This window comes from Patagioenas fasciata, chromosome 2 (assembly GCF_037038585.1).
Source record: "Patagioenas fasciata isolate bPatFas1 chromosome 2, bPatFas1.hap1, whole genome shotgun sequence".
Lineage (NCBI taxonomy): Eukaryota > Metazoa > Chordata > Aves > Columbiformes > Columbidae > Patagioenas > Patagioenas fasciata.
This window is the reverse complement of record NC_092521.1, coordinates 75,078,674-75,106,391: the sequence shown is the minus strand read 5'-3', so window position 1 is coordinate 75,106,391 and position 27,718 is coordinate 75,078,674. Positions and strand designations below refer to the sequence as shown.

Here is a 27,718-nt window from a genome sequence, read left to right as displayed (position 1 = left end):
ACGGTGCTGAGGAAACTTGACTACTTATTACAAGAAGATTATCTAGTTTACATCCTTTCAAATTTTAATTTTTATATTCTTGGCTTTGCAAAAGGGAGGAAAGAAAATTTATTCTTTAAGTTTTATTCTTAAACAAACACCTCAGAGAAATTAACTTCTTTATTCAAATAAGTTCTTAAACAATGGATATATTTCTTTTCTTCCCTGGGATTATGCTTTCTATACTTTTTCCTGCATTATATCCTTATTGCTAAGAATCAGTTAATTGAACAAAAGAGATTAAAAGTCAAGAATTTTTTTAATTGCACACACTTTCTCGTCTTGCATAAAATGGTTTAAGTTTCATGTAACCTTTCCAAAAGAGGACCCCATTTAAGTCTATACAAAGTGTGCCACATTTTTTTTTTCCCTTATTGTTTTTGTTTTTAATTGTCTTCCTGGACTCCTGTAAGTGCACAATAGAAGATGTGTCAAAGCAGTTCTAGGGAATAAAACTACTCATTCTGGAATCCTGGTTTTGTTCTGCAACCTGCACAGTACCCACATTTGCAGAATGTGGAAGTGACCACCCTCCATCAACATAAAACAACAGGCCGTACTGTGAGATAAGGAAAATTTCTCAGGGTTACTTTGTAGGGAGTTAAATTGATTGCACCTTGAAGAGGAGAAACAAACATAGATCTCGGACCTCCACAAACTGAGTTGCCAAGTTCTAGATCCATTTTTCTTCTATTTACATAGGGAAGGGTGATATACCAGCATAAACCAAAACAATTATTCGGTGTTTTTTCAGGACAGTGGCCTTATAATCTCACTGTGACTTTTTAAGTACTGTGACTCAAAAAGGGAAGACGGCATTTTAAGGGACCTCATGTATCCAGCATGTCAACATTACATGTTCAGATACAGGCATACATTCCTCTCCGTAGTAAGATATGAAACTAAAGGGGAATTTTCCTTGCTTGCTTTGTTTGTAGTCTTCAAAGACTTCATAGCCTTATGAAATGTCTTAGGACATTAAATGTTTGCATAAATGGCAAAATGAGATTGGCTAGTTGAAAAAATAAGATTTACAGTAAATTTGATATATTCTCTTTCAGAGAGCCAAGTGGTAGGTGAGACATCTCTGCCCTTTCCTAAGGAAAAAAAGATCAATGTTTCACATTCATCAAGAAGTCCTAAAAAGTCTGGTTCGTCCAGAAAGAATTTTTTAAAATACAGAAGTAGAAAAAATAAATATGCAAATTCTGCTATGCTGAAATAGAAGTTTTGTAATTGACTCAGAAATTAAAAACTGGAGTAAAATTTAGTGGGTTGGTACTGTTTACTTTGTCACCCACTTTCAGGGATTGTTATCCTTTGATGACCAAGTTTTATGGCTGCTGCTTTCGCTATAGAATTGAGATCAGTCCCCAAAAAGGGGTTAAATCTGGATTCAAAGAGAATAAACTGCAATTCAAAAAAACAAATCACAGAAGGAATTTTCTCAGATAAAAATTAAGATTGCAAACCCATTTATCCTGTGAATGATTTTTTACATTTCGTATTCATGAATGTAAAAAGGGTAAGTCTCCGTGAAACCTACAGTTCTTGTGTGGAGGGGTCAAGAAGCTTTAGAGGCCTGCCCTGAAAAGTAAAGGTATTGTAATATTATATTACAATTGGACATGAGTTAGCTATGTAAATATCATTAATCATATAAGCTTAGGTATGAAGCGCTTTTTTTTTCTGGTGTCAGGTATCATCTTCGATACACCAAAGAACAAGACACAAGATTCTAGCAACCTCCTTCCACAACACATTTCATATACAATTAGAACCAGTGTTCTCTATAGCATGAGAACAGATTTGATTAAAAACCCAGCATGGAAATCGCATCCTCAGAAGCTGCCAGCTGATGGGTTTAAGTACAACCACATCTTTATTCCTCTTCAAGAAATGATTGAAAGAGCAATTATTTCAGCACAGACGGGGACAGACACCTCAGAGCCAGCCATTCAAGTGCAAGCCATGCCTTACCCTTGTCATACCAGTGATTTGTAAGTAAACTTTAAACTTTTTAATTAGATATATTGTCCTTATTAGATTTGTCTTGGAGAACTTGGGAAGCTACCAGGTCTTTGTGGCGAGTGAATATATATCTCAGCACAGGGTTCACCAGAATGTCTGGTAACACAATGTTATAGCACAACAAACGATGTTTAACATCTGCGATCACAACTTCTGTCTGGCAAAGGACCCTTCATGAGCTTTTTGCAGTTATACTGTGGAGTAGTCTCCTAGACAGATACTGTGTAAACATTGTGCAACTAGCCTAGACTAGGCTAAGAAACCCACTTTCCATCCGTAATTGCCCTGTATGCAAACTAGAAATTGGTCTCTGGTATGTGTTGAAATACTCTGTAAAGTTGATGAAGCAAAAGAAAAAGTGTAGGATTGTTCTTTGCAAACCAATCAAAACATCCTGACTATTAGAATTTAAAATTAGTCGGTGATAATAAATCTGTTAAAATGGAGCAAAAGTTGACTGGCTCCTGTTATTCCTTACTGTGCAAATATATTACTTTGTCATAGACACAAACCTGAATGCAGTTTGACTTTGAATAGAGCACTAAAGAATGATTACATCAGTTGCATTGTTGACAAATACTAATATAATATTGTAGTACCAATACATATATTTAGCATGTTACATGAAAAATAAGCAGTTCTTATCAGAACAAGCCTTATTGCTCATGTCAGATCATATTTTGTGCATACTTTGAGAATAGCCCTCGTATTATCTTATGAACGTTCTGCTAAGAAAATATTTTTCCTTCGGGGGTTCACAACTCTACGGATATGTTCTTTCATAGGTTCCTGAACAATATAGGGTTTTTTTTCCCACTTATTATGATGTTAACATGGATGGTTTCAGTTGCTGGCATGGTTCGCAAGTTGGTTTATGAAAGAGAAATTCATCTTGAAGAGGTAAGAGGCAGATTAACCTCTGAAAATAAAATTTATTTATCAAAGTGTACTGAAACATGAAACTTAAACTGGTTTTGCTTTCACTCATTTCCTCTGGGCAGTAGGTTCTAGTTCTAGCTGCCAACTGAGATTCACAACATTGTTTGTGCATCAGTCCTCTTAGTATACAAATATTGCTCCTGAGACAAAAAGCAACAAGAAAAAGAATGGTTCTTATTTTGCATTATTCTTCATGTTTTTCTATATGTGGTCTAAAATGATAAAACTTCCTAAACCAAATAAAAAATTCGCCATGTCCTGTGTAAGTATCAGAGATATATGGGAGGATGACACAGAAAAAATGAGGCAATAAATTGCTTATATGTATGGCTAGTCTCAGCAAGTGACAAACATAATGAAGACAGGAGATTTATGATAAATTTTCTGTGTAGATAAATAACCTTTTTTTTTTTTTTTTTAAGAATTACTCTGGTCTTTATACTGCTGGAATAAGCTTTTTTAATTTGGAAAATGATCAAATTTATTTAAATTTATGTTGTAAGATAGGCCTTATTTTTTGAATTGTTTAAAATATTGAATCAAATCAATAGCTTTGGTCATCTTCTGAAAAAATGTTTCAGAAGTATTGTTGGCTTGGTTCCAAAAGTGTGTCTTTTGAAAAAAGAGGGGGGATGCCTTATACTTGACTAAATTATTATATACATGCTAGTACATAAAGGTTTACAAATTTATCTCTGTGTTACTTTTAGTTGAGCAACAGGCCGGAAAAAAGAATTGTTTTTACAGTGCTCAGTACTTTTTAGAATATAAAAAGGCAAACTCCTCGCTGGAGGGACCCAGCAATATGATATCTCGTCCTGCAACCTTATGCAAAAGAGAAATGTACCTGAGCGCTCAGATTCCTCATGTTAGTAGTGTCTTGATGGCAACATGTTTTGCTTAAAAAAAATATATATGGAAAATTTGTTTCCTAACTTGAAACTGTCTTTGCTATGTTGTGTTGCAGTATATGAAGACAATGGGTGTTCATCCAGTCATTCATTTCTTTGCTTGGTTTCTGGAGAATGTCATTGTGCTCACAATAAGCAGCTGTGCTTTGACCATCATTTTAAAAGCAAGTGGTATCTTTGCTCATAGCAATGGATTCCTCATCTTCCTTTTTATCCTGGATTTTGGAGTTACAGTTATTATGTTAAGCTATTTTTTGGGAGCATTTTTTAGTAGTGCCGATACAGCAGCTCTGTGTGCCAGCCTTGTGTATATGATCAGTTTTTTACCCTACATAGTTCTGTTGGTCTTGCAGAACCAGTTGAGTTTCACCAACCAGATTATAATGGTAAATATATTTTTTTCTTTTCTAATTTTTCTCCTCTAACCATGCTGTGGATTTCCCTAGTTTTGAAACTTTAGACTATACTTTACTTATAGTTTCCCAAGTTTCTGTTTGCTTTTGGGTTTCACTGGAAATGTCACATGTTTTGTTTCATGTTTTGAAAGTAGAAAGGAATAAAAAATAATTTTTCAGGGAAATTTTGTAAACCTACAGAAAATATAAGGAGGTTGTATTCCTCGTGCTCATGAAATCTCTTTATGCTTTGGCCTCAAAATGCTGCAATGTTAGCATACGTTCAAGGACACCAGATTATATGCCACTCTTGAAAGTCATTATTTGTTTGGAGGATAAGTAGTGATTGATTTTCTGAGTATAATTAGGGATTAGATCAGAAATGTATCTACTGTTTATTTAGCTGTACAGTCTGAGGTGTATGTTTCTTTTGATATCGGTTCTTCCACATCTTTTCCTCTCCTATCTATGCCATAGGCTGTTTTCTGTCTTTGTACTATCTTAACATGCCGTTTCCCTGATTTGGACATCAAATATCATCATCATACAATGCAAACCATATTTCACGCATTATGGCTTTTCTCTTTCAAAATAACTCATGTAAGAAATTAAGCTGGTGGAATAACTCACATATTATTAAATAAAATAGACACTTTTTCAGTGTTAATTGGTCAGCTAAAGTATTTTGGTTCTTTGTAAACAAGTAAGCACTACAGAATTTGGGCATAAATAGGGTGGATTTTTATTTTTTTTTCCCTATTGTCGCTTTTTTCCCCCACCTTTGGGCCACAGAGAGGAAAAGTATGCATCAGATAACTTGCAGACTTTAAAACCAGTTATTTCAAAATAACTCTTCAGATACCCTGCATTTGCTGAAAATTACAGGCAGCAACATCTAAAAAAGACAGTAATTTTTGAAGAGGGGGAGAGACCATCAAGTGAGATGGTGAAACCTTAACAATGTAAGAGGCAGGGACCCAGCTGACTGGAATTAGCATGAACTTCTCTGTACGAAAGTTTAATCCATTAATGATTTTGATTTTTTTTCTAAGAAGCAGCCTGTGTCATACTTCTTTCTTTAGATGGCTACATAATATGTTCTTTTTTTTTTTCGTGTCAAATATTGCAGAAACCTTATTTAATTGCATTATTTTAACACAGGAGATAAAATGAACTGCTATTTCAGCTCACTTTAAGACTGCAGAACTTTATCACTGAGTTATCCTTATTAATTTTAGTAATGCTTTTGGATCCCCCCATCAGCATTCATGAACTCAACAGTGTTTTTTCATTGATCACAAGTCACGCTTTCTTATTATACCACATCACTAACTTGCTCATTTTCCACTTTGTGCTTTTGTGATACAGCATGACTGTGTCACTTCTTAGAAATCAAATGTTATTTCCTTGCACAAATATGCTGTCTCATCACATTGTACCCAAAGTGCATATTCCTTCTGCCTCTGTTTCTTCTTGAGTTCTGCTCTTATTACAGAAACTCTTATACATTACAAGTTTTCAGTATGTGGTAGACTTATGATGGTCTATAACTCATTGTAAAGTTAAGTAATGTTTTCCAATATTAATAACTGTGTCAGTAGAGCTCTTTAAGGTATAGCAAATACTGCTGCAGTATGTGGGAGTGTATTGTTTAAACATAAAATGAAATAATAACCATTAGCCTAAGTGAAACAAAGGTCTATTTATTTTGTGCTTGCTTTTATTATCACAAGTTCTTGTATTTCATCGAGTTTGTTAACAAAATGTTTTATTTGATGTTTGCATTCTGTTTCTCCTGTGGAGTAGTGTCTTCTGTCTACAACTGCATTTGGTCAAGGAGTATTTTTCATTACGTTCTTTGAGGGCCAAGAAATAGGTAAGCTCTCCAGACCAAAGAAAAGCTTTGTGATTAATATTTCAAAAACTACAGCTGAAAATCTTTTTCACTTCATTCTGAAAAATATCTCTAATTATGAGTTAACAAGACAGATCATAATAGGAGAAAAAGCTTTTTAACGCCTCTTGAAAAACAAGTTAAGCTTGTGCCACTTTATAGCAATAAATTAAAGTGGGTTTAGCATTGCTCTGTTTGCAATAGAGGTTAGAAGAAAATCTCCACATCTCATGAGATGACAGAATGAACATATTCAGCCAATGAAATCATTCTAGAGATGCAAACCCAAACTTTATATTTAGTGAAATTCAGTAAAGCTATCTAAGGGTGAGCAGATGACTGAATATTATTTCACTCATTGCATGTGTTATTTCTCTCAGGCCAGAGGAGAAACTTTGGCAAGGCATTTAGAACAGTTTCTTGGATGTCTTCATTGATGTCAGTGGCAACTCTAATACTTGCTTTCTTGGTGAGGATACCAACAGGGCGTTTTGTAGGATTACAAAATGGTTCAGGTTGGGAATGACCTCTGGAAGTCACCTAGTCTACCTCCATTGATCCACCAGGGCTACCTAGATTTGGTTGCCCAGGACCATTTCTAAACAGCTTTGGAATATCTCCAAGGTTGGAGACTCCAAAACCTCTCTGGGCAATCTGTGCCAGTGCTCAGTCACTCTCACTGTAAAAGTGTTTCCTGATGTTCAGAGGGAACCTCCTGTGTTTCAGTTTGTGCCCACTGCCTCTTGTCCTGTCACTGGGCACCACTGAAAAGAACCTGCTCTGTCTTATTGGCACTCTACTTTCAGGTATTTAGGCATATTCATAAGATGTCCCTCAAGCCTTCTCTTCTCCAGGCTGAACAGTCCCAGATCTCTCAACCTTTCCTCATAGGAGATGTGCTCCGGTCTCTTAATCAGCTCTGTAGCCCTTTGCTGGACTCTGCAGTACCTCTATGCATCTCTATGCTGGGGAGTCCAGAACTGGACCCAGTACTTCAAGTGTGACCTCATCAGTGCTGAATAAAACGGGAACCTCCCTTGGCATTCTGGAAATGCTTTGCCTAAGGAAGCCCAATATATAATTAGCTTTCTTTGTGGCAAGGGCTTACTGTTGGCTCATGTTCAACTTTGTGTCCACCAGGACCCTCACGTTCTTTTTTTCAAATATGCTATCGAACTGGGTGTCCCCCATCATAATTGGTACATGGGATTGTCCCTTGAGAAGTGCAGGACGTTGCACTTCTTGATAAACTTCATGAGGTTTCTGTCAGCCTGTTTCGCTAGGCTGTGCAGGCCTCTCTGGGTGGCAGCATGACTCTCTGGCATATCAGCCCCTCCTCCCAGTTTTGTGTCCTCAGCAAGCTGAGGCTACACTCTGCCCCATTATCCAGATCATTAATGAAGATGTTCACCTCTAGTAACTGACTTTCAGCTAGACATTGTGCCACTGATCACCAACCCCTGGGCCTGGACATTCAGACAGATTGAAATCCACTTTACTCCTCCAGCCCATACTTCTTAGTTTCTGTAGGAGGATCTTATGGAAGACAGTATCAGAAGCCTTAGTCAAGTCCAGGTAGACAAAATCCACTAGTCCACCCTCATCTACCAGGCCAGTCCTTTCATCACAGAAGTTTAATAAAGTTTAGCAGGCATGACTTCCTCTTGGTGAAGCTATGCTGACTACTCCTGATGATATTCTTGTCCTTCATGTGCCTGGAAATGGTTTCCAGGGTTAGCTGCTCCATGACATTCCCAGGGACAGAATTGAGGTTGACCCACCTGCAGTTCCCTGGGTTCACCTTCTTGAAGATAAGAGTGATATTTGCTTTCCTCCAGTCTCCAGGCACTTCTCCCAGTTTCCACCATTGATCAATTATTGAGAGTGGCCTTATAATGACATCGGCCGGCTCCCTCAGTGCTTTTAGGTGCATTCCATCAGGATGCATGGACTTATCTGTGGGCAGTTTCCATAAGTATTTCCTGACCTGATCCTCTTCCACCAAAGGTACATCATCCTTGCTCCAGACTTTGCCCTGGGCCTCTGAGACTGGGGATTTCTGAAGAATCAGACTTGCTAGTAAAGACTGATGCAAAGGTAGCATTCAGTACCTCAACCCTTTCCACATCCTGTGTAAACAGGTCTCCTGTCTTGTTGTGGAATAGGCCCACATTTTCCCTAGTCTTCCTTTGGTCGTATATGTACTTATAGAAGCCCTTCTTGTCATCTTTGACATCCTTGGTCAGATTCAATTACGATTGGACTTTAGCTTTTGGATGCTTGAACAGTATTTCTGTATTTCTCACAGGTTATCCATCCTTCCTTTCACCCTCCGTATACTTAATTTTCATGTTTGAGTTTGGCCAGGAGCTCCTTGTTCATCCATGCAGGCCTCCTGGCTTTTTTTTTTCATCAGATCTCCTGTTCATTGGGTTGGGCTACTCTTGAACTCGGTAGATGTATCTGGGTTCACACACGCACTAGTGTATAACACAGTGGAAGTCTGTGAGAACAATATTGTACAGAATAAGAACAGTATAAGTTGTTCACTCTCAACATAATGCTAAGATGAATATTTAACTATTGTACATTGGAAAGTAAGAAAAACAATTACCCTTACTTTGTAAAATATTTTATATGTTTCTCCTGTGTGACCCTATTCACACTCAGCCTGAGTAGCAGCTTGCCTCTGCAAGCCTGGAGGTAGCTGATGGAATCCCCACCAAGCTACTGAGCAAGTGCAGAAATGCATGAGAACACCCTGTTATGTTTAAATGTTAGGAAGAAAAAATGTTTTTGAAAACAGCTGGGGTTTCTAACAGGTTAATGCATTTTGACATAGTGATCCCTATTATCCCCAAGCTAAGAGCTGCCCCTATTAAGCCAAAGTTCTAGAAAAGTAGAAAAATTAATGTCTGCACCCTTGATAAATGTCTACAAAGGTTATGCTTTTATGTATCTAAATAGGTAAAGGGATGTAATCCTTTTCTATTTTTACTACTATGGCAAGATTGATATTGATGACAGTGGATGTTTCAAACCACTAGGTATTGCAAAAGTATCAGAATGACATAATGACACCAACTTGTAAGAGCGGAAAAGACAGTTGCAGAAAATATTACTTAAATTTCCCACCAGACATTTCATCAAAATGACTCATCTTTCCTGAAGAAAAGGAAAAACTTGCTTTGTGGAAAAACTGCTTTTCCTGACAATCTTAGAAAAATAATTTTAGAAACAATATCATAACCCACTGTACTGTAAATTAAGTAGCATTTTCAGAAAAAAATACAATGCTTTCTGTAAATCTATGATTTGGTTACTTTTGGTTTTCACTTAGTAATATGGTACCTTTATTTAGTACTGGTGTTTTGTACCTTCTTTCTTCTTTTCATGTCTCCTGCAAAGTAATAAGTTTATGAAGCAATTACTCAGTGAGTTTGCTGTTCCAGTTTACCTCCAAAGACAGTCAATGCACACAAATACCAGCTTTTTAGAAATCACAAATATAAATTTTCAGGTCTAGCATTATAGAAATGACTTTAAATTTGTGTAACACATTTCTTTATAATGTTAGCAGAACGGCATATAGTGTGATTCATTGAAGAGATCAGTGCCTCATTTTGTTGGAGTCATAGTTCTTTTTCTTTTGCCAAATTAAGAACCAGCTAAAACTTCATAAACAGCCCTTTCTACAACAGCTTCTCTTCATACTGCCAGCAGCACGTCACACGCTGTTATAAGCAGAGGCTTGTAGAGGCATAGCAATTCATTTCTATTCATTAGGATTACTGTTACTAACTACAGTCTTTTTTGTGTCAGTGCTTAAATACCCATAAGTGTGTGGTGTTGATGTGTTTGTGATCTTTAATACTGTGCTGATTTAGCTTTGACCTTTTAAAAATCATTATCATTATTACTATTACTACCAGGAATTCAGTGGAATAATGTGCACCAGTCAATGGCACAAGTAGGATACATGACCTTTGGATGGATGTGCTGGATGATGGTTTTTGACTCCGTTTTATATTCTATAGGTGGTTGGTATTTCAGCAATATTATTCCTGGTAAGATCATGGAGCTGTTCTTATTTAATGTATTTGAAGAAGTTATTGAATGGAATGGACAGAATTGTCTTTCCTCATTGTAAGCAACTAAAACAAACCATAGCTTTTTCTGAGTTGAGATTTTGATGTACAAAACTTCCTTATTGCTTTATGGACTGACTAAGAAAGTTTTCCTACATATGTAAATATTGAGTAGTGCTTAGAGATGGGACTAGAATTTGTAGCCAGGCATGAAATATCTCTTATTTGTATATGAGGGTGACTAAATTGGAAAGACTTAGGAACTTGTTGGTATTTCACAGTAAGAAAGCTCAGTCTAGTAGCAAAGCTTCCTGTAAAAATGGTGAATTTTCTGAGCCGGTACTTGGACTGAAACCCACAAACCCCATGTTTTCCGATCACAAAATCTTCAAACTGCCTGGTCACTGTATCTCGCTCCCAGGCAGTCCACAGTCTAATGCATAAGGAAAACTAATCATCTTTCAGGAATATTTCCAGAAAGTTGTGTATTTTTTCTTAATTACCTAAGTTTTATGAATATTATTGAGTTGTTTGATGCATTTTTGTTAGCCTAATGCCTCACTAGCTGTTTGAAATTTACCTTTCCTCCGATTTGCATATGTTACTTTTTCTTCTAGCTACTCTGTATTTTCTTTAAAAATATAAACCCCAAGAAATTAATTTTGCCTTGAAAGACAGGGGTGTGTGGAATATACAACTGAATTTTAAAAAGTTTAGGTTAAATTGACACCTGCCTTTCAGTGTCAATGACATGCAACTCCAAACACACAGAGAGTGTATCGTGTGGTTGGTAAGTGAAGCCTGGAAAGATTGGGGAATGCCAAAGTTTAGCCTGTGTGTAGCAGCATATTTTCACTCTTTCTGGTTGAATTGTATGATACATGTTTTTTACGCTGGTTGATTTGTTTAAGTTGTACAGATAGTAAAGGAAAAATAATCTTTAATGACTGGTACAATTTATTATTTTTAGAATATAAAGCTGTTTGTCTTGTCAGGCCACTTTTTTTTCCCCTCTAGGTTACAATATTGTGTTAGGCTGTGCCTACATGCTGTTGAATCTATGATTCTGTTCCACTTTAAAGCTGATTTAGAGATAGGGTAAAGCACAGTATCACTGAGGATTGATTTGTTTTTATCCAGGACCTGGTTTTATGGCCAAATGACTTTTTTCCATGTTATTAAGCACAGCTAAGTGTTTGAACTAATTAAATAGTGTAACCAGCTCTTTGCAATTAATGATAGGACATTAGTAGTCTACAAACAAATATGAAAATACTGTAAATTTTGCAACAGTTTCTATCATAATTGTCATCTAGGAAAATCTGGATTAAAGAACCAATGGTACTTTCCTTTTACTGTTTCCTACTGGAAGAACCTATGTGGTGCAGAGAGGAGGAAGAGACATTATCTGAATTCTAATATGTTTTTCTTCAATGAAAGCTTCCAAGAAAAAGGTTTGTAGTCATAAAATAATTTTAATAATTGTTCTTTTCTGAACAGTGTACTGATTTTGATCAATCTTCTTTTATCATTGCTTGGTTCCACAATATGTGTTTAGATCTTATCCCTTTCTCTCCATTATGTAGTGTATACTATGAACATTATATACTAGCCACTAATTGTGCTGTCACCTGTAATGCTTGAATTGTTTAATTAAAACTATTGTACATAAATATTTAAGAAAACTATTTAAAAAATTTAAAACAAGTATCTCTTTGGTTCATGCTGTCCCTGTGTATTGCCTCTTATCTACTATCTTCTGAAGTTCATTGAACCCTTTCATACTCTTACTGAATCTGAAAAGTGTTGTGATGTATTAACTTGCTCCTCGCCCCTGCAGTTTCATTTTTTTTCTCCTCATCTGCTGTTTTTTTTGGCTTCTTGTTTCAGTGGAAAAATGAACCTGTTCATTTGTTTCCCTTCTATTTCTTATTTCCCTCTTCCATAATCACTATCTCTACTTCTTAGCCTTTTGTTTAAAAAGCCACTGTTATTGTAACTAATTTTTATCTGCCTCCAGATACATTCACTGCTCTCCTATTTCTTAGTTCACTTCCTTTAAAATTATTTTAGATGTTTTAGGTTTTTTTCCTCTCTCAGGTCTCTTCTTATGTTTCATTTGTGTTTTGTGGATGAAGGAGTAAGCAACTCTCACCTATATTCCCTTTTGGTCCTTAGAACAACATGACGGGTGGTTGTGTTTTTTTTGGAAGTTACAATAGCTTGGAAATGATCCAGTTGTCTGTAGTATAGGTGAAGTATATGAACAATTCAACAGATTTATGTATTGATATCTCCTAGAGCAGGGCAAACGTCAAAAGGTTTTGAGGTTCATTTAAGCATTTGTGGAACAGCTATCAGTATTAATTTTGTCTGAATTTCTGTAATTTGAAACAATCCCACTTAGATGAGATGATTGTCTTTGGTCCTTACTTAAATTGAAGAGTTTCAGCGTTTCCCCTTGGGTTCACCACGTCCTCTGTGGAAAGTGAAGAAAAATCTCACCTCTGTCTGAGAAGTTTCTAGTGTGGTCTTGTGGCTCAAGCCATCCGAGTGATTACCTACAACTTTGTGGATCTATCTCACTTGTCCTCTGCTTAAAATGATACATGTCAAGTGCTCAGTAGCAAATTGTTTGTGTGTGAACTCTAACGCTGCCCTGCATGCAGCGTTCTTGTTCATAAGAATTTGGCATGATTGTACTGAAAATGTGATAAATGCATTTTTCATGGATAATTTGCTTGGAACAGCAAAGTGAGTTTCTCCCAGGAGATTTCTCCATTTATTCCGTATATCTCAGGTAGGAGCTGGTATAGTGGGTGTGGAAAGCACTTTGGAAATCAGAGGTGTGTCAGGGAAAGGCTGGAGTGTATGTTCTACAAACTGGAACTGCGACTAGAGTATAGCTTGCAGAGACGTGGGTGCTGAGTATAAATCCCTCTTCTTGCAATATTTAATTATTTATATTGTATTTAATTACATATCAAATTAAATCAAATATAGGTATAAAATATAAATATATGTAAATATATATATTATATTTTGATATATAAAAATATATCTTTAAAGGGATAATTCTCTCTTCTCGTAATTCTCATCCACAACAGTTTCTGTTTCTTTGAACTAACATTCCAATTTGGCTTGTCTTTGTTTAAAGAGAATTAAAAAAATCCCACTACCAGTTTTCTCAGTTGTAATGAGTAAATAAAATATTACATGTGAATAATAAATGGATGGGGATGGTGATTGACTGTGCTCGTGTTTGGAAAGTAGTGACAACCTTTCCTCCTGACATGAAAGGAAATCAGCTTGACCTGTGTCGTATGATCATCTCACTGTTAGAAAAATACTGGGTATCTACTTGCCTTGAAGACCTTCAGTTATGCTTAGACTAGAGTGCTGCTCTAAATCATTTCACAAAGAGAAATGCTTTGCTTTTTTGACTGGATGAATTGAGAGGATTATCTTGCCATGCCTGTTAATGTTTTGTGCCCAAAACTGGATGGCATATATGAAGTAGTTCACACAGAATTTTCTCATGCTTATGGGCATAAAACAATGATTCAAGCAACATTATTATAAATGTTTTTTGGATTAGAAATAAAATATAACAACTATACTATGACTCCATGGAGATGTACGTGGACATGCACTCAACTTGGCATAATTGTTTTAGGTTGCTTTTTAAAACTGCAAATAGGTCAAGTTCTTAGCAAATATTAACTGTCATAGCATCTGTGTCAGTCAAGCTTATGTGAGTTTGAGGCATCTGAAAATCTGTTCTAGGCTTTGATAAATGGCAACACGGATTAAGTTAATTTGTTATTCCCTATATATGAACACACATATGTTTAGATTCAGAACCCTCTTTATCTGCTGCTCTCCCCAACACAGAACCAGCACCTTCAAGCTGGAAAGGCCCTCGCATGGAAGGAGCCACCATTGGTGTTGTGTTGCTGTCTCTGACCAAAGAGCACATGGACGGCCAGAAAGCTGCTGTTAAAGGTCTCAGCCTCACTTTCCACAGAGGTCAGATAACAGCACTCTTGGGACCTAATGGAGCTGGCAAGACGACAGTTATGTAAGTCTGCCATTTAATGATGTTACACTCCCCTCTGATCTCTCCCATGCTTTCTCACTTCTAAATGTTTGTGAAATACTTCCTATGTTGTTTTTTCTTTTTCCCAAATAAATGTTTAGTAATCTCCCCAAAGCACATGGAAAGTGGAGGTCATAGTTTGCATAGTTTGCAAATTGGGTGGGAGTGCTGACCTGCTGAAGGGTAGGAAGGCCATACAGAGGGATCTGGACTGGCTGCGAGGGGTCTGGAGCACAGGTTTTATGAGGAGTGGTTGAGGAAACTGCGGCTGTTTAGCCTGGAGAAGAGGAGGCAAGTGACAGAATAAGAGGAAATGGCCTCAAGTTGTGCCAGGGGAGATTTAGGAAAAAAATTGTGGATGGAATGGGTTGTCAGGCTTTGGAACAGGCTATCCAGGGAAGTGGTGGAGTCACCATCCCTGGAGGTGTTTGAAAAGCATTTAGACCAGGTTCTTAGGGACCAGGTTTAGTGCTAGAGTTAGGTGAGGTTATGGTTGGACTTAATGATCCTGAGGGTCTCTTCCAACTGAAATGATTCTATGATTCTATCTACAACAAAAGCAATGTAATGAATAGAAAACTGGGTCCTCTGTGCCACTGAAACTATTTAGTTCAGGAGTAGCTCACGTAGAAGCTGGGTATGTCTAGTTGTGGCCTTGAAAATATCTCAGGAAAGTGTCCTTTTCTGAAATCCCACGTGTACTCCTGTTACATGGACAATGTGGAGTTCTATGGGATTTTGTGCTTTGTTTGTAGAGATTGAAAGGTACTTCTTTCTTGGCAGTTGACCAGAAATGAAAATAACAAAAAGAAAATGAGACTAAAAAAATCTCAATTAAGACATCTATGTATTTCTACTTTTTTGTTAGCTATGACCAGCTTTAAGAAAACCAGTGATGCAGGACAAGATCCAATTAGGAATTACTCCTCAGCTAGAATATATATGTGAAAAAGGAAACAATGGTCTGTCATATTTGATTGGGAAAACATAGGCTTTGTTCCGAAAGTAAGGAAATGATGGATTGTTAAGATCTTTTGTGGTGTCTCTGTGACTATGCTCAACTGAATTGGTGTTGCTTTAAGGATGTTAGGCTGTTCCTCAGGAAATCCAAGTGTGAGCCATGTAACACAATCAGCACACATGATCTCGCTGATATATATATATATATATATATTTTTAATTTCTATTTATTTTCTTGTATCAGATCACTGTTGACTGGTCTATATCCACCAAGCTCTGGTACCATTATTATTAATGGAAAGGACATACGTACTGATCTGGCTGCCATCAGGACAGAGCTGGGTGTTTGCCCACAATATGATGTCCTGTTCAACATACTAACAGTACGAGAACATCTACTGCTTTACGGATCTGTGAAGGCACCTGGCTGGACAAAGGAACAGTTGAATCAGCAAGTCAGTGGGTAAGTTTTCCTTTCATTTGTTGAAATCTGTCAAGTAAATCAGTAGTGTCTATTGCAAGGCACTTAAACAAGAAAGTGCTAAAGCAAAACTGCAAGTAGAAGCAAATGAAAACTGCAGGTTTTCCATGAGTGTTTATCACACTTCATATTCTGAAATAGTGTTTTTAAAATAGATTTCCTAGTTTTTAATCTTTACTTGAATGTATTTTTAGTGAAAATGCAAATGTTTGAAAATTTGGTATGCAGAACCATCAAATAATTTTGCTTTGACTGGAGTGGAGATGGTGAACCTGGTAGTAGCTGCAGTGATTCCCACCTCATGCTGTCTGCCTTACTTCCCTCCTTGCTGGAGAAGCAGATAGGAAGTAAACTGCATTGTGTTCACCCTGAGTTTTCAGATAAGCCAACACTGACTTTATGCATTTATTATCCTGTATTCCCTCACCTGCAGTAGAGGGAAGATTGGAAAACCAGAAAAGGCAGTTAAAGACAGTGCTTGTTACAATCTTTTAAAACAGGCCATTGTATTTTTTTCCTTTCTCAAATTCAGAGTTTAAATGTGTTCAATAAGTGCAGACAATCCGATAAGAAAAACAAGTCAGAGCTCTGACATGACCTCAGGGGATTAGACACTTGTCAGGTCGAGAATGTTTGCTAGTGGTTTTGGGCCGCTACTTTTTACATATAGGATTAGATCTTCATTTTTGCATCGTGTGTATTAAATCACTAATAAACTGTACACGGTGAAATCCTGTTCATTAGTATCAAACTGCATTTTCTGAACTTTAGGAATAAAATGTATGCTCTTCTAATAGTGTGGCAGTGTAAATAGTTTCTGTTTACTTTCTGATTCATGCTAGACTGGGTGGAGGGCTGGGCACTTCCATGCGACAATGGAAATAAATGCCAAGTTGACGGGAGTTCTCCTGAAGCGTACAATTAGGCATATGTAGACGCAGTTGTGGCAAAATGGCTTTCCCTTTTGATAGCTATCATAAAAGCCTGATACTTTAAAATTTTAATCTGAAAAATCTCTAGTGTGAGATACTGCATTATCTCTAGAAACAATAGAAACAACTCTCCAGAACAACAAGGAAAAAACATATATAGAGTTTGGTTAAAATTTATGCAAAATAATATCCTGTATTTTATTGTACTTAGACTGCTGAATTGTAATTTCAGCAGCAGTCTGTCATACTAATGGCACATAAGAATACTCAGGACTCTGCAGGCCTTGCTGCTAAGAAAAAATTACTTGATTTTTTAAAGGCAATGAAATACTTAATAGAAATTAGAAAAGCCATAAAACAATGAAATAAATTTGGGTTTTATTAAGCAAAGAAAGATCCCTTCTAAACAGATTAAGAATAATTTTCTTTGATATATATCTATGCAACAATTATAGAAATGTGTTTTCTTAAAAATGAAAAATTCTCCTAGGGTAAATGACATGGTTTACAGACTGTACATTCACTGAACTGATTCAAGAGATTAGTTTAGGACAAAATTGATTGTTCTTATCCTGCACAATACTGATCCAGAATTTGTATTTAAGGTGTTGATGCCTGTACTTTGATGTACTGATGTACTTTGTAGGTAAAGATACAAACTTTCTCCTATTCATTTTTGCCACCAAATTGTATAATCAGTCAGAAGTAGTAGTTTTTCACTTTCCATTTACAGTAACATTTTAGTAATTCTGCTCTAAGTGGACATGAAAAAAACCAGTCCCGTTTCTGTCCTTCTATTTCAGAGCTCTGGAAGATGTGGATTTATCCCAACATCAGTACAAACCTGTTGGAGCCCTTTCTGGGGGAATGAAAAGGAGACTGTCAATTGCCATCTCCTTTATTGGAAACTCGAAGACAGTTGTTCTAGATGAGCCTACCAGTGGAGTAGATCCATGTTCTCGACGCAGCATCTGGAATGTTCTTCTGAAGTACAAATCTGGTACAAAGCTTATACACATAACTTGCTGCTTATTTTCCTTTCTGGAATCTTGTTTCAATAAATTTAAACAGGAAGGTCACAATATTTGTACTGCTATTCAATAAACAAACACATTCATTTCAGAGGTAACATTTAGTTAAACTTGTGAAACTTTAAAGGAATCAAGTGAAATTAGAAGAATTATCTGCTATCACGAAAGATGCCCAGTCTAACCGAAGACTGAGCTTAATTCTGAGTCCTGTCCTGAAGTTTTCCGTCCTTCTCCCTCTCCCTCTCCCCTCTCCCTCTCCCTCTCCCCTCTCCCTCTCCCCTCTCCCTCTCCCTCTCCCCTCTCCCTCTCCCCTCTCCCTCTCCCCTCTCCCTCTCCCCTCTCCCTCTCCCCTCTCCCTCTCCCTCTCCCCTCTCCCTCTCCCCTCTCCCTCTCCCTCTCCCTCTCCCTCTCCCTCTCCCTCTCCCTCTCCCTCTCCCCTCTCCCTCTCCCCTCTCCCTCTCCCCTCTCCCTCTCCCCTCTCCCTCTCCCTCTCCCTCTCCCCTCTCCCTCTCCCTCTCCCCTCTCCCTCTCCCCTCTCCCTCTCCCCTCTCCCTCTCCTTTCTTTTTTGTTAGTGTGTCAAAATTATTTTCTACTTTTCATTTCTAATTTTACACCTATCTGTATATAGATGTGTATATACTTCTACTGAAAATAGACTCATTAGTCAGTCTGCTACATCAATTTTTAAGTGCCATAAGGTTAAAAACGGATTGTGGGAAGCAAACTCTTCATTTAGTGAGCACTCAATTAGCTGTAATAATTCACAGTGGACGATCCACTGAAACAGACACTGCTGTTACGTGGTTTTAAGTAATTTCTTAAGTTCTTAAAACAGCTTGAAGTTCTAATGATTTAATACTGCTTGCTACATATAACACAAGGCAAAGCAAGTTTAGACCTGAATCTAACTCAGACTGTAAATCTGAATGTGAGTTTGGTTTGTGCCTTGTAGTTACGTTTTGAAGGGACCTGAAACTTCTTCCCTTGAGAGTAAAGGACCCACATGAAAGCAAGATGTGTTTCTCTAGAAACCAAGTTTTGCATACTTGTACCAATCTTTCTGATGCAGGTTGCACACTGATCTTTACCACTCACCATCTTGATGAGGCAGAGGTGCTCAGCGACCGCATCGCCATCCTGCAGCATGGCCAGCTGAGGTGCTGTGGTTCTCCCTCTTATCTGAGAGAAACATATGGCCAGGGACACAGTCTAACGCTCATAAAAAAGGTATCCTACAATTTTACTGAACAGAACTTAACAGTGCCTGCCAAGTAATAGTCGTGTATATGCTAAGGGAGTGCATGTCGCTGCCAGGAAGTAATATGTGATATAAATTATTAGATAGTGCGCAAAACATGTTTCTATCAGCTTTCCTGATTGTATTGGGTAGGTGGTGGTATTGTTATTATGCTTATTGTTACTACTACTGTTCTTATTTGGAAGAAGACAATTACATCATTGAAAATGATGAATTTCAATATTTAGCTGAAAAGGGCTTTGTCTCACTGTTCTTTAGTCCTGGGAAATATGGTTTCATAAGTGAAAATTTTCCTATATGAATTCTACTATGAAATCCCATACTTCTGGTGACATTTAACTTTTTGTGCATGATTATCTTTCTTTCCTGATAGCCCTCTGTGTTTGAAATCCAGGATCCTAAGCATATTGTTCGGGTCACATCTTTGGTACAGACCCATATCCCAGAAGCCTTCTTGAAAGAGAATAGTGGGACTGAGCTGACCTATGTAATTCCAGAAATGGCAGATAAGACCTCCTTTAAAGGTCTGTTTCAGGCTTTAGATCAAAGCCTTCATCATCTACATGTGACTGGATATGGCATTTCTGACACCACCTTGGAAGAGGTACTTTTAGCTTTTCTGTGTAATGACATTTTCTTGGTTAGAGCATCCTGTATTAACTTTCAGTTGTTATTATTGTATCTTTCATATTTCACAGCAGTTTCTTGTGAGAAACATGTCTTCTAAAAAAAAAAAATTCAGACAAAATCTATACATGCATATTTTCTCGTTTTGCTGCACTGTTAATTTCAGCACTACGACTTCAAGAATCCAATGTGAACACTGAGGAACTGTGTAACATTTACATGTTCATTTCTGCATTTACTTAAGAAAAAGTTAATGTCTCATTGATTTAATGAGAACCACTGTTGTTGTCCTGAATCTTTAGCACTGGAATGAGCTATGAACTTGCAAAGCTGGAGGTTCAGTTAAGGTAGCTCTTGGGGTGGGAAAAAAAATGATGAGGGTACTCTCAGACTTGCAAAGTTGTAAATCTTAGGACTTGGCAAACCTGTGTGGGGAAATGTCTAAAGAGTATTTTGTGGGTATACCGAGAGAGGTACAGTTATGTACGTGTATACGTGAACATATGTACATGCTAATATACCTATGTATACATATTTTTGTGTGTCTATATATACCAAACAGATCAGAGAAAGAGACTCTGTTATGCTTCTTCATCGCTTCTGAATTTAGCTTTATATAAATAGCCATATAAGTGAGAAGTTATTTTGCTTGGACTCCTTTTACTCCGACTATAACGTCTAAATATCAAGATTCCACAAACCAACACTGTTCAAGTTTTGTATTATAGATATTCTTGAAAATACATTTTTTTTCCACTTCTTCAAGTGATAAGAGACTCAGTATTTTCTTGATGCACAAAACACATGTATTTTTATTTGATGGCACGATTCATTCAATATCACTTTGTGAAACTGTGTAATCCAGTGATTAGCTATATTGTTAAAGACAGACAAGGTTGGATTGTTTTTTAACAGAAAATTTAATATATGTTAGGAAAAAAAACCCACAAAAGTAATGAAATGCAGATTCTTGTAGAGTGGAATTTTTAACATATAGCAAGAAGTACTTAGTATAGAAAAGGGATGTGTCACTTCTCCCTCTGTTCCCTGTAAATGTATGAAATGGTGTGATACAGTACTGTGGTCAACTGCAACACAAGATCCCTCAGGGAGTTGCTCATCTTTGCTGTTTTTATGAAGATGATACACTTGAAAACCTGTGCATTGTATCTTTACTGTGTAAGCCATATGCATAGGAAGTAATGGGATCAGACATTTGAAGCTGCATCAACAGTTCTGGGTTTGTTTACAAATTTAGAATTTTTCATGTTATATAATCTGTGAAAAAAATATAAATAGAACCCAAATGATGCAAGTAAACCTAAAATGACAATTTTTCATTAAATTTATTGAACCAAGAAGCCACTATGTGGAGCTGCTCTATCCTAGTGGTCCATTGGGAGACATCTTTAGGAGTATGTTGGTTTACTACATAGGTTTTTAGGACTCTGGACAAGCATAAAGGATTAGGTTTTGCACAATTGTTTATAAACTGAAGTCCAAAGAATGAACTACCAGCAGGTATGTGGTTTCCTTTAAAGTCTAGCTCTATACAACTTAGTTATTAAAAACAAAAAAGTATCTCTTCAGTGTTTCTCTTATAAATGATCACAGTACATAAAGCTAGTGCGGCAAACATTTACTATGGCAAGGGGTGGGGGAGAAGGAAAAAAAACTCATACAAATTTAATAAACTTTTTACATAAAGATATAAAATAAATTATGTTCCCACTATACAATTCTATGAGGCAAGTAAAAAACTTATTGAGGAAGCTTATTGAAAAATTGTGATTTTCTTTCAAATTACATATGGTGATTAACATGCTATAAGAAAGAATACTGTTCACTGCCAAACTTTATAGATTCTGAGGTAATGTATGTCTTTGGAATCTTCTCTGATTATGTCCCTGTGGGGTATCATACAACTTTTCAGAACTGGCATCTGTAAAATAAATGTGAGGTTGTCTTGAAATATAATGAAGCTTCTTCAGTGTACTACATCTGTTATTCAATTGAGAGCTTGCTTTTGGTTGTTTTCTGCAGGGGAGGTTAAAAAAAAGCTTTAAAGGTGGTATTAGAAATTGATGTATCATTCTTCAGCTTGAGGAGTTAATGCATTAATTTGGGGTGATTTCTGTCATCTCTGCATCTCAGCATTAGTCGTTGTTACAACCTCAATTCTCGATTTTGTTATCAAAAGCCTCTTTGCATTGGCAACTAAATGGATAGGACATAATAGAGCTATTTAGTCTATTCAAACAATTCAATCTGGAAACAAAGAACTCCGACTTAAAAGGAAGAAAGATGTTATAATTTTTATTTTATCTTTCCTTTTTGTTCTCTTATACACTTACCATTATTCTTTTCCAGTCTGAGGGGCACTCATACTCTTTAAATATCTTACTCTTCAAGGGAAACCAAGATTCAATTCATACTTCAAAGCAGTCTTGAAGTTCTAAAAAAATCACTTCCTGACATCTCACTAATATCACATTTGCTTCATTTTAGGTTTTAAACATCTTTTCCATTTGCTAATAACATTGTTAGGCTAATATTAATTCTGTTCAAAATATCCTGCGATACATTAGATAGATTGTTATTTGTTCTGTACAATATGGTCCCTAATGATTCCCATTCTTAATGGGATATTTGAGAACTTCCTGGATAGTATGGGGAGGACTGGGCAAGGCAGGTGACCTTCTGCCTTTATAGCTGTATCAGAATAGCCGCATCGGTGAACCTACAGTAGACATGGTATATATTAGAAAAGTTTTGGTTTTGTTTCTTTTTTAAGGCATAACTGCATCCTCTCTTCAAGTGACATGATATGATTAAAGAAGAAAATATGTGTGTCTGTAACCCCAGCAGGAATTTGGACACTGAACTGAATATATGCAGGCAACATTTTGTAGTGTGGTCTTCATTGTAGCCAGGGAGAAGCAATTCCTTTGTGGTTTTAGTTGATTCGGTTTAGTTGGGTTTGCTGGACGAATTGGTGTGCAGAGGAGCCATCAGCAAACAGCTCCAAGGCAACAAATTAGAACATGACTTTGGTCAGTCAGGATCTCCCTCCAGGGCTTAATATAGAAATGTCAGGAGGTATTAATTTCTTCTGAATTCGCACTTGTTAATGGCCAAAAGTGTCCCCTGAAAGTTAGCAGGTGACATGTAATCAATAACCACTGTTAAATGACAATTATATTGACTAAGCAAAACATGGTTTATGTAACAGTCAGAACTTAGCAAGTCAAGAAATATCTTTGCACAACTATAAAGTACTTCAAATTGACTGTTTTTTATTGTCTATTGTATGATCTCCTTGGAAACAAGGAATTTTTGTTATAGCTAATACCAGGTTCTTTTGTCGGAAGAAATAAATGGTTTCTTAATGATTTCTGAGAGTTGCACTGTGGTTATAATCTCAGTCTTGCAACTCAACCCAAACACAGAGGAGAAAACAGGAGAAGGTTTTCATCAAGAGAAAACAAAAATTGGTTGTACTTTTGCTGTTCAATTAGAAATACTCATGGTAGCTATATTTTCTGTTAATTTTTCATTTTTTTTCTTCTTATCTGAAGTTTCTACATCACGGTTTAAATTGAAGTTCGGGATAAGAAAATATTAATTTTATTTTAGATTTGAGCTTACAGGCAATGGGGTGAGTGTTAATAACCCACTTGTTATGAAAGCTGCTCCAAGCTTCTGCAAGGCAGGGGAACTGAAAAATGAAATACGTCTCTATGAAATTCAAATGACTTTATGTGGACGGAACAGTGAAAAAAGATTAAGCAAGATCTCATGATTATAAAGTTGGTGCATTGTGCTGTTGTTTTTTCTCTTTTTTTTTTTTTTAATGTTATCTTTAATTCCCTTCTGATGTGTGTTCTCCTGCTTAGGAAGATTCAACCCTTACAATTTTACACTAGTGCAGATTTTTATATTGTTACTTTTATTAGAAAAATAATTTCATTTTTTCCCACGGTAATTTTAAGTAACAGGATCCTATCATCTCCTCCCAATTTGTGGTATGCATACTAGTGGTTTTGCTACAAAACATGCATTGTTACACAACCCTCTCCATAGTATTAGTTAGACAGGATGTTGTTAATGTTGACTTTGCCTGATGATTGCATTGCCCTTTAAATGTCTTTCAATACCATTATTGCTCACATTCTTACATAAATCTACTGACACTTCCCAGACTTCTGTGGATTCTCGGTTCTGTAGGATTTTGTACATTACATTTAGTTGTACTGGTACAATTACAACTCTTTGGTAGTGTTCCTGCTGTGCCCACAGGTTTCTAGCTGGAGTATCAGAAGTGACTTTAAGCTGTATTAGACCCCCGGTAAAAACTGCAGTAACTGTGTTCCAACATATGCCACAGCTTAGAAATATAAAATGTCAATCAAGGGTAGCCAATCTATTTAAAAATCTTTGCAGATAGTAGTGTTCATGGGGCAACAAATCTTCATATAGGTGTTTTTGCATCTATTGGCACTTATTCCTTTTCTCTTAACCTCAGGATTCCTCTACTGGAGATCTTGACTAATTTTATAGTCATATTCCAGCAGGGTAGCTACAGCAGCCACTGCTAATATCTGACTGGGTGGTTTTATATATATATATATATATATATATATAAAATATGTATACTTATAATTATAGTTATAGTTATATACGTGGGTTTTAGAAAATGGATTCTAAATTATTTTTTTCCTATTTTATGAAAGGTATTTCTGAAGCTACTGCAGGACTCAGAGAAGATACCCTGTGTTCCACAGACAGCACACCTAGGCCATACAAATGGTGCTGAATCAGCCTGTAAGTAGAAAATTAGGTACCTTCTGAAGCAGCCACATTTATAAAGATCACAAATGCAGAGGTAAACATGTATGAATTTCCAAAAGTTGAGGATTGCACAAGTAAAGGAAAAATACTGCCTTCTACCATCTGGTAATTCTTTCTTTGTGCATATGATGTGATCTACCTTTAATAGTAGGTTTATATATGTTTCCTGTGATTCACCTCTGTATCACTTCACAGCCCTTCTGGTGTGTGTACACATGCACACAAGCATTTTCTCACTGTGTCAGCCTTAACGTACAGCTTCCTACCAATCTCTGGCAACTGGCCTCTTTGACTCATACTGACAACGAATAAATATTGCTGAGGTATACCAGAGAAAGAAAATCTGTAATATTTTAGAAAAATGTATTCATCTCCATCCATGTGCACATTAAAACAAGAAAAAAAAGCTGTTTCCCCTCATAGTAGATGAACATTTGTCCTCCCAAGTGGCATGTTGTTTCAGGCTCCTTTACATGTCTATTTTAAAACAAGTTCCTTTGTGCTTTCTATTTTCTTGCCCTGCAAGCCAGGGAGAAAGTCCTTGTTAACATTTTTTAAACCTTAGGAAGTTTGTTCTCCTTGAACTCTTCTTAGAAGTAACTAATGTGATACTTTGCATAATGCAAGACTCTGGTTCTCTAATGATGTTGCCCACCAAGCTCATCCATATTTTCTCATCGTTCCTGGGATCCTGATGGTTCTATACTTACCACGTGCCTTTCTATTTGATGATTTATATCTAGATTATAGTCTTCTTTGGTCAGATTTCAAACATTTTGTTCTATATACTGTCCCTTTTTTTTTTTTTTTCTTCTATGGAACATGGGCACAAAGAGGTCCTGATCTGTGATTGAGCACCTTAATTGTTACTGTAATGGAAATAGTAACTTTGAACAAAGCTTTTGTTATTTGTTAAGATAAATTCAAGTGGATCTGCCAGTAATGAGTGATCAGTGCCGGGAAATGTGGCCTAAAACGAGATCTTTTCTCACGAAGTACAAGCTTTACTTACGTTTTGCAGAGGCTCTTTTTGCTGAACGATTCAGTCCCTGTTGAATCACTGAATACATAACTATACTGCAAAAAAAACCTCACTAAACAAATAAAATATCCACTCCTGTGAGTGGTGAGAACAAGACTTCCATTCAAAGTAGAGGTTTGAGTATCCCTTTATTTTATAATGATATTTCTTCAGGGTGCAGCTCGGATATCTGAACCAATTTCAAATCAAAACAGTCTGTCTTCTCCACATTGCATTTTCATTCAAGAGGAAGATTTACTGTTCCTAAAGTAATGAAAACAGAGCATACTGTACCTAACAACTTGATATATTTTACCATCCACATTTCAAAACACATAACTTAGTATTTGTTCAAACTATTACATTAATAAAGAATTTAGTAATCAGAGACTGTATTTTTCAGTCTGATAAATTATAACAAGAAAATGTGATGATAATGCCATTTCTTTGGAGATAAAAGTACTGGAAAATTGTCATTCATTGCAGATGACTGTCATTTATCATTAAGGACAGTTGTGAAGTGTAGGCATAAAGGATCTGGGAAATGGTCATGGAAGGTATCCATCATTGTCAAAGATAACCAGAATACACCATGGGCAACAGCTTGACCTGTATAATTTTGTCTTTGAGAGCAGATTCAAAGGCAGTCAAACTTTCTGTTGTCAAAGTAGTCAAATGAATTTTCAAAACCCCCTAGAGCAAACAGCTGGATTATTGAGAAGATCACAGGATACTGCTATTTGATTTGTAAAAGAATTTGAATTAGACAGCTACTTCGACATCGATCTGAGCAGACACAGGGCTATTGGCTATCCTTTACTGGTACCAATCCCCTGAGGAATCGGGATTGTGTAGAAACCAAAATCTTGTCTCGTTTCCCAGTCGAGGAGGTGTATTGAAGCCGTGTGCACATCCATTCTTAAATGAAACTGCAAAAAATCAGTACATGATTTAGGCTGGTGATCAATGCCAAGGACAAGTAAGAGACATCACTTCAGCAAAATATGACAACACCTTACTGAAGTCAGAGTTTTAATATTTTCTAGTTATGTTTTACAGTGTCTTATTTTACTGGGTCTGGCTGGAATAGAGTTAATTTTCTTCATAGTAGCCCTTATAGTGCTGTGTTTTGGATTTGTGACTAAAACAGTGTTGATAACACATCAGTGATTTGGCTACTGCTAAGAAGAACTTACAGTGTCAAGGCTTTCTGTTTTTCCCATTCTGTCCCCTTTCCCTGTGGTGAGTAAACTGAGGGTGAACAAAAAGCTTGGAGGAGACACGGCCTGAACAGCTGAGCCAAATTGACCAGAGAGTTATTCAACACCATGTAGTGTCATTCTTAGCAATAGAAACTGAGGGCAGAGGTTTTTTGGAGAGGTAGCCATTACGATCAGATTGACTGAGCATCCGTCTACTTGTAGGAGGTGGTGAGTGATTGCCTGTGCATCAGTTTTCTCTTTAATTTTCCCTTTCCCTTCTTTCTCTTTTGCTGTTTCTTTTTTTTCAGTTCTTAAACTCTCTTTATCTTGACCAAAAAGTTTTCTGACTTTCACTCTTCCTATTCTCTCCCCCATCCTGTTGGAGGAGGGGACCATGAGAGAGCAGCTGTGTGGTGCTTAGCTACTGGCCAGGGTAAACGCACCACGATAATGTAAAATAAACTCAGAATTATTTGACCCTTTCTAAATGCAAAAACTTGAGATAAATAACAGTCTGTTAATTGAAGTAATTGTAACAATTTTAATACTGGTAACTTTGAAGATACAAAGGACGCTGTAATTTCTAGTGGTTTCTATTTTCTTTGTGGAAGATTTACTCATGGTTTTTAGTTTTATTCCAAAGGAAATAAACTTGGAATAGAACTCACCTTTTGGTGAGAACAGTTAACATTTCCTTTTAAAATCAGGGAATGCCTATGTGTGCAAGCATAATACACACATGTATTATAATACAGAAAATGCATAATTAATTTCTACACATCTGGGGCACTTGATTGATGGTTATTATTTTGTAGATGTATACAGAGGATGCAGAAAAAAAGGTTAGACTGAACTAGCAATGACTGTATGACAAGAGCATTGGAGCCAAACAGCCCTGAGAAAATGGAGAACCCAACTCTATGGAGTCCAATAAAATGATCATGACCTACAACAGGTA

General features: G+C 36.7%; 1 protein-coding gene across 1 annotated transcript in view; it reads left to right on the top strand.

The window, feature by feature from the left end:
* Positions 1-27,718, top strand: part of ABCA13 (ATP binding cassette subfamily A member 13) — a 196,093-nt gene that overhangs the window by 76,598 nt on the left and 91,777 nt on the right. The window contains exons 30-41 of the mRNA XM_065832060.2: positions 1,739-2,039; positions 2,856-2,970; positions 3,977-4,306; positions 6,122-6,191; positions 10,142-10,276; positions 11,614-11,751; positions 14,192-14,378; positions 15,601-15,819; positions 17,573-17,769; positions 18,871-19,028; positions 19,433-19,663; positions 24,420-24,510. Of these exons, the coding sequence (XP_065688132.1) occupies positions 1,739-2,039; positions 2,856-2,970; positions 3,977-4,306; positions 6,122-6,191; positions 10,142-10,276; positions 11,614-11,751; positions 14,192-14,378; positions 15,601-15,819; positions 17,573-17,769; positions 18,871-19,028; positions 19,433-19,663; positions 24,420-24,510 (2,172 nt within the window). The remainder of the gene's footprint in view (positions 1-1,738; positions 2,040-2,855; positions 2,971-3,976; positions 4,307-6,121; positions 6,192-10,141; positions 10,277-11,613; positions 11,752-14,191; positions 14,379-15,600; positions 15,820-17,572; positions 17,770-18,870; positions 19,029-19,432; positions 19,664-24,419; positions 24,511-27,718) is intronic.